A 16,117-nucleotide genomic window follows, 5' to 3' on the forward strand; every position below is an offset into this window, starting at 1 on the left:
TCTTCCTGTGATCAACAGTTTCGTTCATTCCCATGTGGATGAGCAAAACATCTTAACAATGGGAAGGCTTCAGGTGTGAAGCTCTGTCAGACTGAAGTTGCAGAACAAAATTTGAGCCCAATGGCACCTTTAAGACCAACAAAATTTTATTCTAGGTGTGAGCTTTGGTGTGCATGCATGGCCTCAGACAATGAAATAGCAATCATCAGAGTGCAAATATAAGAAGAGTAAATTAGTAAACAGCATCATGATGATATCCAATGAATATGCAACATAATGAAGATGTTTATCACAATCAAATAACGGCTTGCTAAAATAACAGGTTCAACTGACATTCACAAAAACATAAGGGGAATAAAAATGTTCAGGTTAGTGATTAATGGCAGCTGCTTAACTAGCTGTGAACAGAAGTAATTAAAAGAAGACCTCTTGCTACCTCCATCTGTCTCCACCCAAGCTTGTTAATCCCCTGCAACCTGTTAGTCACTTTACAACTCTTGAGCTACATCATGTCTATGTGAACCCATGAAGCTGCCTTACACAGAGTCAAACCATTGGTTTTACTCAGTGGGTGCTCTCTGCTACTGGCAGTGGCTCTTCAGGGTGTTGGGTAAAGGTATATCATGTTACCTCCTCCTCGATCCTTTTAACTTGACGAGACCTTCTGCATGCATGGCAGATAATCTGTGTATGTTCTGTCGCTGTTTCCGGTTTATGGAGATTCAGCGAATAAATCACCTCCCAAAACATCCTTGCAAACCGAGGGTTGTGGCTTCCTTGGTTGAGCCAATCCCTCTCATGTTGGGTCTTCCTTTTTTCCTGCTGCCTTTGTCTTTCCCTAGCAGTATTACCTCTTCCAGTGAGTCTCATTTCCCATACTGTGACCAAAGGAGAATAGCCTCAGTTTAGTCATTTTAGCTTCTAGGGAGAGTTGAGGCTTGACTTGATCTAGAACTAATTTGTATTTTTGGTGGTCCACCACAGTATCCAGAAAACTCTCCTCCAACACCACATTTCAAAGGAATCAATGTCTGAAAATATCCTAATCCAGTCCATTTCTGCTCAGTCCTTCCCAGGACTGCAATGTTTAAATGTTCAATTCCCCATTTTACAATTTCAAGTTGACCTTGATTCGTACTTCTCATGTTCCATGTTGCTGGACACATGGAACAGCTTTGAACTTTTCCTTTGCATTCACTGATGTCAGCAGCTGAACACCCTTTTGGATCTAGTCCAACTGCATCATTAAGAACAATTAAAGTTCTTAATGATGTACTACTCATGCTGGCCTCAGCTCTTCCCAGTAGCTGAAGGGAGTGCCATTCACCTGGAGGCCCTGTCTTCCAGCATGGTGTTTTCTTTCATTTTGGATAGTCTTATCATAGGGTTTTCAGTGATTTACCATGGCCTTCTTCTGTGCATTAGTAACCAGGGTTAACTGAAGGGTCAGTGCCATTGTCTATGAAAGATCCTCTGCCAGTGTCCCCTTCCTCTACTGCTGCTGCTCGGCAGGTGCCCCTCAAGGATTCCTCTGCCCCATTCATCACTGCCCCCCTCATCTCCATTCTCTCCTCCTGATGTAGCCACTGATTTCTGAACGGCGTACCTTTGCTACAAGTGTAGCTTTCTGATAGAGTATAGGCTCCTAACAGCATTTCTCTCAGCTACACCAGCATCCATAAACCCCTTCGCCATGTGAAGGTGTGTGGGTCGAAGAGGAGGGCAGATACTCTAACTAATGCTTCTGTACCTCTGCTCGTTAGTCCCAACTGGACTGTAGGAGCCTGACTGCTCATTAAGAGAGCCAGTTTGGTGTAGTGGTTAGGAGTGCAGACTTCTAATCTGGCATGCCAGGTTCGATTCTACGCTCCCCCACATGCAACCATCTGGGTGACCTTGGGCTCGCCACGGCACTGATAAAACTGTTCTGACCGAGCAGTGATATCAGGGCTCTCTCAGCCTCACCCACCCCACAGGGTGTCTGTTGTGGGGAGAGGAAAGGGAAGGCGACTGTAAGCCGCTTTGAGCCTCCTTCGGGTAGGGAAAAGCGGCATATAAGAACCAACTCTTCTTCTTCTAAGAGGCAATGTGTGCAATGTTTCAGCTCCTTATCTAGAGCAGGGGTAGTCAACCTGTGGTCCTCCAGGTGTCCATGGACTACAATTCTCATGAGTCCCTGCCAGTATTTGCTGGCAGGGGCTCATGGAAATTGTAGTCCATGGACAACTGGAGGACCACAGGTTGACTACCCCTGATCTAGAGAACAAGTATATGTATCATATGGCACATATAGTGTAATTAGGAGATCAAAGGATTGTGCTTAAATATTAGCCAGAGTCGACCCTGAAGCTTCCCCCATTTTATTTTATCCCTTCCAATATTTCTGTGAAATAGAATCTAGTTCACTGAGAACAGTGAACTAAAACAAGATATTCCAACAAGTTCCATTTTAGTGGGAATTTGTCCAAGATCTCACTTGCCTAGAGTCAACCCTTCATTCCATTCTACACCATGCTCTTTCTCTCATCTCCCTCCCTGGAAGTGTTATACCAACAACAACAATACAAAGACCACAATATATGGTACATTTGGGCAAAGGTTTTCATCTCCCCTCACTTATCACTGCAGCGATTTCAATAACTAATTCCAAAACCTAATTCCGAATCCTAAATACAAAGCGTTAGAAGACATCATTTTCAGGACGATGTGAATTATTAACCTGCGCCACAACAGAGAAAATGTTGGAGTCCAGGCTCAAAAATGTTGGAATCCAGGGCTCAAAAGACTGCTTTTGTTTACCACATCCAAAGGAACTGCTGTTTTAGATATGGTATCCCTCTTGTCAGCAATTTGTGAACTTACCTAAGGGCAGCAACGTTACGGTACCAGGCACCGCCGAGAATAAAGATATAATAATTGCACTTGGCTTGAAAATTGGGTATTAGTTACACTCTTCATCACAAGCTTTGCCCGAGGCACTTCTTAACTGCCGTTCAGGCTAGGTAGCATTCCAAACACTTTGTATAAACAAACATATTGGGAAGTTTCGCAGCATACCAACAGTGGTAACCAGGGGCTGGCATGCACAATGTACTTTTTGTCTGTGCAATCAGTCCCCACCAGCCAGGCTTTGCTGTCAGATAATAAATGTTTATTCAACTGAATGTGTGCCCTGCCTATCACGTTGGCCCCGGGTGTCAACTTATGTTCAGGTTTCCCATTGGTTTCTCTCCTACTCCTCCTGTCTGTATCTTATGGACCAAAACAGTGCAGAACATTTGGCATTTATGTGATTTATGGAGGTAGCAGGAACAGCCACAACCCTTTCAGCACCTTTATTCCGTCTTGGAGAGCACATTCTGCTCCATGGTCCAGTCAGAGCCTTGGCATAATGGGAGTGAGAGGAGATGATTACAGTTCAAGTGGAGAACATCACAAGAGCATATACTCTCTATGACTACTCTGCAATGGCGATGCAGGCAATGCAAAATCTGTTTTCTGCTGTGACCAGTACAGGAGATAACCATGGGATTTGTGCTCAAATACCCTCTGTGACAGGAGGAGCTATCCTTCTCACCGATTGCAGTTCAATAAGTGGCTCCGTGACAGTTTTTCTTTAGTGTTCGCTCGACTTTAACTTGTAGGGATTCCTTTGGATCCTCACCTTTGTCTTCCCTTGTGTGCATGTCTGCATAGTTCCTGACCTCTGTTTACTGTGTTTAGGAGACAGCCATAAAGTTGATTCCAGCTTTTTCCAGATCAATGACCCTGCTTCAGGAGTTGGGCTGCCAGCTCTGGGCTGGGAAATACCTGGAGACTTTGGGGGTGGAGTCAGGAGTGGGCGGGATTCGGGGCAAGGAGGGAATTCAGTGGAGTCTAATGCTATGGAGTCCACCCTCCAAAGCAGCCCTTTTCTCCAAGAGAACTGATCTGTTGCCTGGAGATGAGTTCTAATTCCAGGGGACTGGCATCCCTCCTGGGAAGCAATCCTGGGTTCCCATAAACATCTCAACCTGTTCCATCAACTTCTGAGCTCAATCAGGGCTCCATGATGCCTCCCTTTCCATGGAGGCACAAGTCACAAGAGTAGCGCGCCAGGCCTTCTACCACCTATGCCAAGCCAAGCTACCAGCCCCCTACTTGGCACCAGAACACCTAGCCACAGTGATCCATGCGATGGTCACCTCTAGACTGGACTTCTGCAACTCACTCTACGCAGGTATGCTTGATCCGGAAAATGCAATTGGTCCAGAACGCAGCGGCCGGGATTCTCAACAATACACCGTGGAGATATCACATCCGGCCTGTATTTCAACAACTCAACTGGCTTCCAATTGAATTCCGGATCAGGCTTAAGGTTTTGGTTCTTACCTTCAAGCCATATGTGGTCTGAGCCCAGTGTACCTAAGGGACCGTCTCTCCGCCTATACCCCCAAAAGAGCATTACGCTCTGCCAATGCCAACTGGCTAGTGATCCCTGGCCCCAAAGAAGTACGCCGGTCTTCAACGAGGGCCAGAGCTTTTTCTGTCCTGGCCCCCACCTGATAGAACGAGCTCCCTGAAGAGATCAGGGCCCTGTCCGAACTCCCAAAATTCCGCAGGGCCTGCAAAAGGGAGCTCCTCCACCAGGCATTTGCCTGAGACCGTCAACAGGTCCCCCCTCAGACATCCCTCCATGGTCTGTCCTCTCTGGGGGCCTTGGCTGGGTTCTGTTCCTGTTGTATTGTTTATGATCACTGAAATTGTGTTATTGGATTGTTGTTGTTGTTGTTGTATTTGTTTATGTTATGTATTAATTTGTTCCATGTATCCCCCATGTTGTATGTAAACCGCCTTGAGCCATATGGAAGGTCAGTATAGAAATCAAATCAAATCAATCAATCAATAAATGATAGCTTTCACACACCTCTGATCCTAACTGCAGTTCTTGACACAAAGGGCAATCAATTGACACACAACCCATTCCACCATAGCTACACTTCAAACTAGAGCCAAGTTCCATTGGGATTTTGGTGAATCAGACGCTACAAATGCAAAGCTTCTCATATCAGGAGATCACCAGGCACTGAAAGTGCTTGTCTTTTCCCCTGCAGTGCCCACTATTTTATTTGACACTCATCTTATACTATCAGCGCTGGAACTATTAGGACCAGGTTCCCAACACTTTCCACAAGAGCCGGTGCCTAGAACCCTTGCTCAAGAGAGCACCACATCTTCCACTGCAGTATTTCCAGACGGGGAAGCTAGAGGGCGTGTCTGTCTCATGGCCAGTGTATACATATCGTGGACAGGTCTGGTTAGCCAGAAACCACTATTTTTGTACAGTCAGGTCCTTCCAAGACACACTTAAAAAGAAAAAAAAGTAAAAGCATGTAAAATAGAAGCTTTGTTGATAAAGTATTATTTGCCAATTCTTTTCCTACCATGGGTCACATATTTATAACAAGGGTATTATCATTATTGTTGTTTTAAAAAGCTCTGTTTAGTTGTTTTCTCTGTTTGCTTGTTTCTAAAATGCGTTTGAAACAGAAACAAACCAAAGCCACGCTACTCACAAACAAGTAGAGAAGTACTGGGCCCTGCTGATGCTAAAGCAAGATTTTTTTTTTAAAGGTAAGGTATACATTCAGGTGGGTGTTCATGTTGCTCTGAAGCCGCAGAATAAAGTCTGAGTCCAGTGGCACCCTTAATACCAACAAAACTTTATTCAATATGTAATACTCTGTCGGTCTTAAAGGTGCCACTGGACTTAAGCCATATACTGGCAGTCTTAGTTTCAAAGAATATCCAATGATATCTGACCACTGAGAAATAGGAAGCAGCGTGTTGACTCGGTCTGGCTGCTCAAAGGATTAAATGGGTGCCAAACCGATTCTGAATACTCTGGTTTGTTAATCTGTTAACCCCCCCCCCCCAAGCAATTTTCACACAAATGCTGATTTCCCACTAAACAGCTAGGTGGCACAATTTACCAATATATTAACCCACGCCTTAATTAACTTTTGACGCAAATTTATGGTTGTATTATAATCCTTTAATTTATCTTGTGTACTCCAGCTTTTAGAGACGCTAAACACTCAATATAGACAGGGTATTGCTTCAGAGGAAAAAAAATACCAAATTAAAATGCAGGATCATTTTAATGACATACAATTATTGCCTTTGACAATACCAATCACCAAGTTTTAAAACAGATCTTTGCCTTTCGAGCCAGGTGGTTTCCATTTCTATAGCATCACGTGCAATTTTATGAAGAATGTAAATGACTAATGATAAAACAAGAGTGCTTTTCTAATGTCCCATCCCCCCCCCCCCATACAATGAAAGGTTACATTTCTGAAATGGCACTACATATATTAATTCAACATGAACTCAGCAGTGCTATGAATGGAGCAATAGCTGATTTTGCCTTGCTATTAAACACTAATTTCGAGTAGAATAAGAAGAAGGAACTGAAACTTAAGAACAAACGTGGAGTGACTAAAGGAAAACAGTAAGGTAAACAGAATAATAGCTAACTACCTAAAAACGGTTGCTATGGAGACAAATTAACATATTTTAAGTGCAGCATGGTATGCCAAAGGCAATATCTGTTCTGCGAGTGGATTAAGGTAGGGGTAGTCAACCTGTGGTCCTCCAGATGTCCATGGACTACAATTCCCATGAGCCCCTGCCAGCGTTTGGGAATTGTAGTCCATGAACATCTGGAGGACCACAGGTTGACTACCCCTGGATTAAGGCACAGGTACAGAAAACTCCTCCGGTATGGTTCAGTCAAACGTACACATTTGTTGGGAAGTTTAGCTCTTGACCTCTCCCTGGCACATACACCACTCTGCCGTGTTTCTATAGGCCAGTTTATCTCTAGTTTGTCTTAGGTAACGGTTTGAAACTTTTAAATTTTTCCAACTGGCTTTTTCATTTCTCCATTTCGATTGTAATTTGTACTGGTTGTTATAGTTTATCAGAGTCCTAAATAGGAGGACCTAGGGACAAATGAAGGAGGAGCAGAAATTCTAAGCAGAGCGGTAATTTTGAGCCACCGTGACCAGCAGCCAATGGATAGTAATGCAAAAGATAGAGCGTCCTCGGTGTTGCGTGTATTAATTTCTTTAATTGGCTGTCTGAAAGTTATGCCAAAGGAAAAAGGCTGAAACTACTTACTGTTCTAAAAGCTGCTCGTATTTTCCAAATGCGTCTTTCTCACTTGCAACGGCTCTCTCTTTTTCAGTCACAGCATTATCTCTTGCTTCTCTCAAATTTCTGAAACACAGAAGGGTTGCAAACGGGAATTTTCATTTTATTCTTAAATATATATATATATATATACACTCTCGAGAAAGCTGTGGTAGTAGGATAGTTTTGTTTGATTCATCTCCAACATAATATGATCTTGTTAACACACATACATTTATTTTTACGCTCTGTTCCGCTTCCGCCACAAAAGTTTCCTTTGAACTTCCAGTCTGGAGTCTTTCTAAAGATGCTGGCCTGAGTCCAGCCGTGCAGTTTAAAAATAAAATAAAACAGGACCCCTTAAGTTTTCTTAAGAGCGAGTGGTGATTTCTGCCGTTCTCTTCTCCCGCTGTCGTTCTGTGGAACTCTTGAAATGTGGGTCTGCAGCGGGAGGAGGGACAGGATGGAAAATGCCACCCACTCTTAAGAAAACTTACTGCGGAATCCTAAGCTGGTCTTTTCAGAATCTGACTCCCAGGAAAGTGTTCATAGGACCGCATTCTTAAGTGCACTTAAGCTTTCTTAACTGTGTGGATGGACGTGGGCCAGCCTTACTGATTATTACAGAAAATGTAGATGTATGTTTTCCTATTTCCTAGAGAATGTCCACTTATATGCTATCCTAAAAGTTCTCAACTTAAACCATCTGTCAGACAATTTAAGGGAAGAAGGTTTTCAGTCTAAAAACTCCAGTCTCCAAAGGCCAACCCTCCCGCCCTCCGACACCTTCGGGACATTTTACTTAGCACTGAAAAAGCAACGGCCCCAACGCATTCATACAATGTATCATTTGTGAACACCAAATCGCCAAACAACCCCTCCCCCCAATTTTTAACAATCAGATATTGTATATATTTAGTAATGACTTTTTGATATAAACAATGAAATATATATAACTGAATACGAACCCCACAACCAAAATCCTGTTCCCCAGCAATCACTCCTAGTCATTATCTGATCTGGTAGGACATTAAATATGAATAAAATAGTCCAATCACAAACAGAATTTAATAGTACAACTTTGCAACTTGGGTTGTGTGATCTGGCTGCCGAAGCGGCCGTTCCCACCCATAGCAGCCGGGGGGGGGGGAGGCACGGGCACCGGTGCATTGGGCGACGCAGAGCTCTGCGCCTGCATGTGTGCATCAGCAGGCGCGCCTGCGCCTCCCCCCACAGCGCAGCACTGGCTGCTACAGGCAGGAACAGCCGCTTCGGCGGCCGAATCACACAACCCTATTTGCAACTGGGGATAAGAAACAATCTAGCCTATTTGGCACATGCAGGATAATGCACTTCAATGTGCTTTTGCAGCTGGATTTTCCTGTGCAAAACAGGAATTTCAAATTGGGAGGGGCAATTGTCCTGACCTGCACGGCCCAAACTAGCCCAATCTCAGAACAGCCTTTCTCAAATTCTTTTTTTTTTACAATTGAGAACCTCCAAGGAACATTTTTCAGGTTTTGAGAAACCCCTGAAGTGGCACGATCGTGCAGACAATGGTTGGGAAGGAGAGCTGTGGACACGCTCCATTCGTCCACATCATCAAGGGCAAATCACACCCATCTACACTGAAGACTAATTCAGAGCGGAGACAAATACAACCCAGGAATTATAATCCTCATTCTGCAGTAGCCTCGCTCACTCGAAGCAAGGTTACGTTACCTCATCAGATCCCATGCTGCATTCTCAATTGTATTGCATGGGTGCTGTTCAATGCTATTTTTATACTTTATTGCTTCTGCATATTGTAAGCTGCCTGGAATGTGCCTTGGAACAGAAAGGACACTTAAGATTTGAGTCCCGTAGTGCCCTAGAGACCAACAAGACTTTCTGGGTATAAGCGTTCAAGGGTCAAAGCTCCCTTCGTCAACCACAAGTAGAAATGGAGAATTCTTTTTATCTCAGCTAGAAGGTGAGAGAAGCATTGCAAGAGTTTTTTTCCCCTTTCTTTTTACAAGGTTGCTGGATTTCCACTCCATGCTCCTGAATGTGGTACTTTCCATGAAGAGCAGCCTTTTTCAACTTTTGGACCATGGAGCTTCAAGGAAGCTTCAAGGAACCCCAGAAGTGGGTGCAGAAGTAAGATGTGGGAGCCAGCCACTCAACTGATTGATCGATCATCTACCATTTCCATTGTGAAGAAAGAGATTAGACCTGTAGCGCAACAGGGGGCTCCAGTGACATCTAGTGATGTTAGCAGTCAACTGAACTTCTGGGAAAGGCTGTGTAACCCCCAGGGAGCTCTTGTGTAGCCCCAGGGTTCCATAAAACCATGGTGGGGAATCCTTACAGTCAGAGGTCCAATCCAACACCTTTAGTGCTTTTGTAAACACTGAAACGCTATGCCGGTTTCCTTGTCCACTTGCAGCCCCTTGCTGTGGCTAGAAAGAGCAGTCTAGCTACATTGACCAATTAAACCTACCCACAGTATCCATCCTGCTTTTGCACTGGCAATTCCCTCTTGTGTGATCCCATAGTTGAGCCTCCTATACTCAATCCAGTCACATATCCTACCAGCATCCTGGCAGGAATCAGCTTGGTGTAGTGGTTAGGAACACCAACTTGTAATCTGGCGAGCCAGGTTTAATTCCCCGCTCCTCCTCCAGATGCAGCCAGTTGGGTGACTGTGGGCTCACCACAGCACTGATAAACCTGTTCTGACTGAGCAGTAATATCAGGGCTCTCTCAGCCTCACCTACCTCACAGAGTGTCTGTTGTGGGGAGAGGAAAGGGAAGGCAAATATAAGCCATTTTGACAGTCCTGGTAGAGAAAAGCAACATATAAGAACCAACTCTTCTTCTGTTCTGACCAAGCAGTAATATCAGGGCTCTCTCAGCCTCACCTCCCTCACAGGGTGTCTGTTGTGCTTTGAGATGGCTTCGGGTAGAGAAAAGCGGCATATAAGAACCAACTCTCCTTCTTCTTCACCTCCAAAACAACAGAATAGCAAAGCTTTCCAACCAATGCTCACAGATGATGGAAAACCATCAATATAAGAATGTAGCGCTGGCTCTCAAAATATTGTTCCATGAGCACATGTTTCCTATCAGTTCACTGTTTTTAAAATGGTCCATAACCTTTTTAAAAAAACAACAACTCAAATTCTCCATTTCTCAGGGGAAAACCTTTTATGGCTAATATAAAAATTATAAACCGCCGTCCCTGTTTTTACTTTTCTTCGACTGAACAAATGATGATGTTCATCTGCCAAATAATAATAATAATAATAATGGAGAAACCGCAGCCAAAAGAAAAGCCAGTGAGCAGCTGCAACTGGAAAGGGGCAGCAAGTTGTCATAAAAAAGAATACCAGAGACTTCAAAAACAGGGAGTGGGAGGCAACTGGGAAAGAGAATTGTCTTCTCCACAACAGGCCCAGTGTGCTTTTTAATGCAGCGCAGCAATAACACCATCAAATAGATCTCCTAGACATTGTATCAGATGTTATGCAATAGGCAAATGGACTCTAAATGCAGTTTAAGTGTATTCCTAAAAGGCAATGTATATATAATTTGAATAGTACATCTAGGATGTTTTAAATTTGCACCTGAAATAAGATGTGCAAACACAACACACAGCCTTTTGGCGCAGAAAAATCTATTATGCAGAAATCCTCCAGGGGGTCAGGAAATGCTAGAGTCTCCGTGAATGTATGGTGGACCCCGCTTAGGCTTATGGCGGAGCTATGGAAACGGCCCTTTGCGAGTGGCTCAAAAGCTATCTACAGCAGTGGTCCCCAACCTGCGGGCCGCGGCCCGGCGCCGGGCCGCAAAGGCCATGGCGCCGGGCCGCGGCTCCCTCTCCCCGCCCCCCCACCCCCGCAGTAAAAAACTTCCCGGGCCGCAAGCCTGCGGGAGGGCGGGGAGAAGGAATCAGGTCCGGGCCGCGCCCGTGCAGGCCGCGCCGGCGCGGCCCGATCCACGGGCGCGGCCCGCGGGTGCGGCCCGATCAGCGGGCGCGGCCGGGCGCGGCTCGCGGGTGCGGCCGGCGGGTGCGGCCGGCGGGCGCGGCCGGGCGCGGCTCGCGGGTGCGGCCGGCGGGCGCGGCCCGATCCGCGGGTGCGGCCGGCGGGCGCGGCCGGGCGCGGCCCGATCTGCGGGCGCGGCCGCGGGCGCGGCCCGAAGCGTTGGCGTGGCCCGCGCGGGCGCGGTCCCTGCGGCCGCGGCCCAATGCCCTGCCGGTCCCCAGCCTAAAAAAGGTTGGGGACCACTGATCTACAGGGCCAAAGGCACCCCAAGAACACAGCAGAAGGCGTGGGACCATATCTGTGGCTAAAGGCCATTACAATCTGACCCAAACAGCGGAGCATAATCACAAATGCTAACATTCAATCAATGTAGCCAGAAAGTACTAATAAAATAAATAAATAATACAATTTTATTTTTAACCCACCCTTACTCGAAGGTTTTGGGAGAGTAACAGCATATTAGGCATGTGCAATTTGATCCAGGCAAAAAGTATGTGGATCAGCCTTTATTTGGGCATCATTTGGCTGAATCCGTTCCAAATCGCCATTTCCAAGTTTAATTGTCCAACAATTTCCCGGGCTCTGGGTGATAGGGGTTTGAAATAGACACACCAAATTTGCAGCATTGCTGCAGGAGCTTCTCCTCAAAAGAAACCCCAGTCTACAAAAAGATTGGTCAAGGGGGGTCCAATTCTAGGGGCACCCAAAGAGGGTGCCCTCATCCAAACCCCCTTATTTCCTATGGTGAGAACAGAAAAGAGAATCTATTTTTTCCCCTCCTCATCACTAAACATTATAAAGTTGAACTTGCATGCAGCCAACTCACTCCCTACCTGATTGGCCCTCTCTTGGGGTATACTGCCAATAGGGAGAGAGCACTCTGCCAATGAGGGCCCATCAGTTCAAATTGCACTCTGCCAATGAGGGCCAATCAGTTCAAATTACATGCAGGCAGTCAGATAAAACCTCTATCCTGAGAATGTTTACTCACGAGTTTGGGCCAATCAGTTTAAATTGCACTCTGCCAATGAGGACCAATCAGGCTTTTCCTCTAGTAGGAAATAATGGTGATTAGCTGACCTAATCTTTTTGCAATTCTTTTGAGGAAAGGCTCCTGCAGCTATGCTGTAAATTTGATGCCTCTACCTCACCCCCCCCACAAGCCTAGAAAAGACTAAAAGGGGAAAATCACCATAGATTTGAATGGCACCATTGTCTTCAACGGCACCATTTGGCCAAGTCAAAATTACACTGTACATCGGAGTGGCCCAACTGCATTTCTCTAAATGTTCTTGGACTACAATTACCACAAGCCCCTGCCAGCAAACTGGAGAGCCACAGTTTGGCCACTCCTGCTATAGGTGACTGGTTTCGAATCCATTCAGAATGAATCACAAACAGTCTGAATCTTCTACTTACACATGCCTACAACATATATAAAAACAATAATTGTCATATTAAAACATCAATTTTAAAACATTCTGAAATCAGATTAATATAAAGAGAGTGTTAATTCCCCAATGGGGTGGCACAGATGTCCAGTATAGCAAAAGCTTGATTGATGTATTGGGTAGGGAGGCCAGAACTTTGGTGTCATTCAAATAAAAAATATTGCCCTCTTTAGAGGCAGCTCTCGCCTGTAGTTTCTTGGCTGCTAAAGCGAAGAGTGACACTCCATAGGAGACAAATGGACCAACATCTGAGATAAGAACAAACAGCTCCTCAGAGCCTGAAGAAAAAATTAAGCCTATTAAAAGTGCTGTGAGAAATTTGGTTCTGGTCTGGCTGGTACAGAGAGGACAGGAGATGATATGGTTACTCCTATAAAAGGACAACCAAAGGAAAAATCAAACAACAGAAAAATAAGGCTACTTAAGGCAAGATTAATTATTATTTGACAGAGGTAAAAGTAAAGATATCCCCTGTGCAAGCACCGGGTCATGTCTGACCCTTGGGGTGACGCCCTCTAGCGTTTTCATGGCAGACTCAATACAGGGTGGTTTGCCAGTGCCTTCCCCAGTCATTACCGTTTACCCCCAGCAAGCTGGGTACTCATTTTACCGACCTTGGAAGGATGGAAGGCTGAGTCAACCTTGAGCCGGCTGCTGGGATCGAACTCCCAGCCTCATGGTCAGCGCTTCAGACGTCATGTCGGCTGCCTTACCACCTTGCACCACAAGAGGCTCCTTTTCCATTAGTCAACCTTGAGCTGGCTGCTGGGATTGAACTCCCAACCTCATGGGCAGACAGCTTCAGACAGCATTTCTGCTGCCTTAACACTGCGCCACAAGAGGTATTACATTTCTATTCTGCTCTTCTTCCACCATGTATTTCAAGTCAGTATATATAGAGTTCTCCAGAGTCCAAACAGAAACTGCCCCGTCTCAGACTGGCTTAGTTTCCAACAGGTTGCTGTATCAAGTACCTTCCACCTCTCATTTCCCTCCCATGACTTTTCAAGCCTGAAACATCCATGGGGCAAAGGTCGGGCAATTGGAGCATTTAAAAATCACTTTTAAATGGCAGCAGCGATCCCGTGGCAGCTTTGAGGATGCTGTCACCTACAGTTTAGCCCAGGAGTAGTCAAACTGCGGCCCTCCAGATGTCCATGGACTACAATTCCCATGAGCCCCTGCCAGCGTTTGCTGGCAGGGGCTCATGGGAATTGTAGTCCATGGACATCTGGAGGGCCGCAGTTTGACTACCCTTGGTTTAGCCCGACCATGGATGTGATTACTGAAATGAGGAGCGCAAAACTCAAATGGACTAGAATTGCCCTTTATTAGACTGTCTTAAGCACTTCCCCTTGTTTGCTATTGAGTTTTTCTACTTTCAACTTTTATTTTTTCCCTATCTCAAATAGTAGCGTTTTATATGTTGGCTACATAATAAATTACGCATTTTGTTAAATCAATAAAACAAGTTGAGGTTTCATGTTGACCTACCCCCCCCAATGGCCAATGATGGGCCTGGAGGGGGTGGGAAGGTGTCCCAGGTGGGCGTGTACACAGTTATACTTCCCAAGCATATTCTGCACCATTGCACCACTTTTGGGTTTTCTCAATGCCCAAAGGATGTCTCAGGGGGTTCTCAATGGTAAGGAAGTTGAGAAAAGCTACAGTATGGCATTTCCTAGTGGCTTCATCTCCCTTTAATATTCAAATGCTGAGGGACAGCGCTCTCTGGGTCCCCTGCTGTGTCCCCCTCCAGAGGAAACAACCAGTTAGCATTTTTCTCTTGTCCTCCTTTTACACTTCTCAGTTGTACAACATTATGTGTGTTGGGCTGGCCTGCCCTTGATAAGTCACAACTCAAGCCAAGGAGGGACAGGCAGCACGAGTAATATCCCTTTGCCATGTATTCGTATTCTGTTTAATGCATTTGTTTATCACTTCATACTAGTTTTGATTGCACTGTTCTCTAATTCTGTAATCTGTCTTGAGTCTCAACGAGAAAGGTGGGATATGGGTAAAAGAAAACATAGCCATGCTGTAACAAACAAACACAGCTGCCTAGAAGCTGCCCTTACAACTAACACAAGGTTGCCCCCCTCCTAAAAATAAGCTTACAGAACGCAGAACCCTGTGAGTTTTTCATCAAGCATGTGAGACACTGTTGCCTTTAACTGAAAATGCGGTTAAAAGGCAATTATTCCATCCGGTTTTACGATGCTCTGGTCGTGAAGAAAGCAAAAAAAATGCACCTTAAGATACTGTTCTATTGACTATTTAAAGTTATGGCCTTTCTCTCTGTCTGGGAAAAACTGTACCTAAAAACCTGGACTCTATGTAAGCAGGGATAACTACGGTATAAATAAAAAAGTGAATTATTTAAATGTTTTACACCAGAAGGTGGCAGTCTTTAAGCTGCCACAGAATTCAAGAGTTCTTGGAAAGTCTGTCAGCTCTCTCCGCTTTTGTAATAAATTCTTACAGAGAGGGACTTAAACCAAGCATTATATTAGCCTTTTAACAGTAAATACGTAGTGTTCATTTCACAGCCCAAGCAAAGGCCCACATAAAGATCGACCCAAATTGCTTCACGCTATGAAATATTTTTTTTTCTTCACCAGAAGATGTACAGTATTTAGGCTTGTAAAAATTATGTATTTGCTGGCAAAGCAAAAAAGTTTTAAAGGGAAATGACACATTTTCCCCCAATACTTGCACATTATTATTAGTATAAATATTTGCCAACTTAGGGTAGCCTTTCACATATCTGACGAAGACAGTTTATGAAAGCTTATGGCACAAGAAATCTGGCAATGTTTTAAGTGCCAGGATTGTGACTTCTCTTCCCCTGCATGAGACTAACACGATACTTCATTTGTTTCTTTGAGAGCTATTGCTCTTCGAATGGATTGTTTATTTGGAGTGTTTGTAGCCTTGTCTCTCTGCCAGTCTTGGCATCATTGACAAATCCACTGTTGGTACAAAGCCTGCCGTGTTCTGCTGTTAATCATGCGGGGGGACACGTGCTTTGATCACTGCTGGGGAACCATGTGCTCAATTCCTAGCTGCCTCATTGTCGAAAAAGACTGCTTCTTGTGGCCACAACAATATTTGGTGTATCTTGATGCCTTTTTGTTTGTTTGTTTGGTTAACACCACACACTCTAATTCGCTTTGCCAGGGGTAGTCAACCTGTGGTCCTCCAGATGTCCATGGACTACAATTCCCATGAGCCCCTGCCAGCAAATGCTGGCAGGGGCTCATGGGAATTGTAGTCCATGGACATCTGGAGGACCACAGGTTGACTACCCTTGCTCTATGCCACAGGTGGCTAAACTGTGGCTCTCCAGATGTCTGTGGACTACAATTACCATGAGCCCCTGCAAGTTGGCAGTGACTCATGGTAATTGTAGTCCACGGAACCTGGAGAGCCACAGTTTGGCCATCCCTGCTCTATGTGATA

At 45.1% G+C, this 16,117-nt stretch overlaps 1 protein-coding gene across 2 annotated transcripts in view; it reads right to left on the reverse strand.

Annotated features, from left to right (window-relative positions):
* Window positions 1-16,117, reverse strand: part of PIBF1 (progesterone immunomodulatory binding factor 1) — a 127,494-nt gene that overhangs the window by 82,316 nt on the left and 29,061 nt on the right. For both annotated transcript variants that reach the window (XM_077343996.1, XM_077343995.1), the window contains exon 10: window positions 7,165-7,263. In XM_077343996.1, the coding sequence (XP_077200111.1) occupies window positions 7,165-7,263 (99 nt within the window). The remainder of the gene's footprint in view (window positions 1-7,164; window positions 7,264-16,117) is intronic.

The sequence above is a fragment of the Paroedura picta genome, chromosome 6, assembly GCF_049243985.1.
Source record: "Paroedura picta isolate Pp20150507F chromosome 6, Ppicta_v3.0, whole genome shotgun sequence".
Taxonomy (NCBI): domain Eukaryota; kingdom Metazoa; phylum Chordata; class Lepidosauria; order Squamata; family Gekkonidae; genus Paroedura; species Paroedura picta.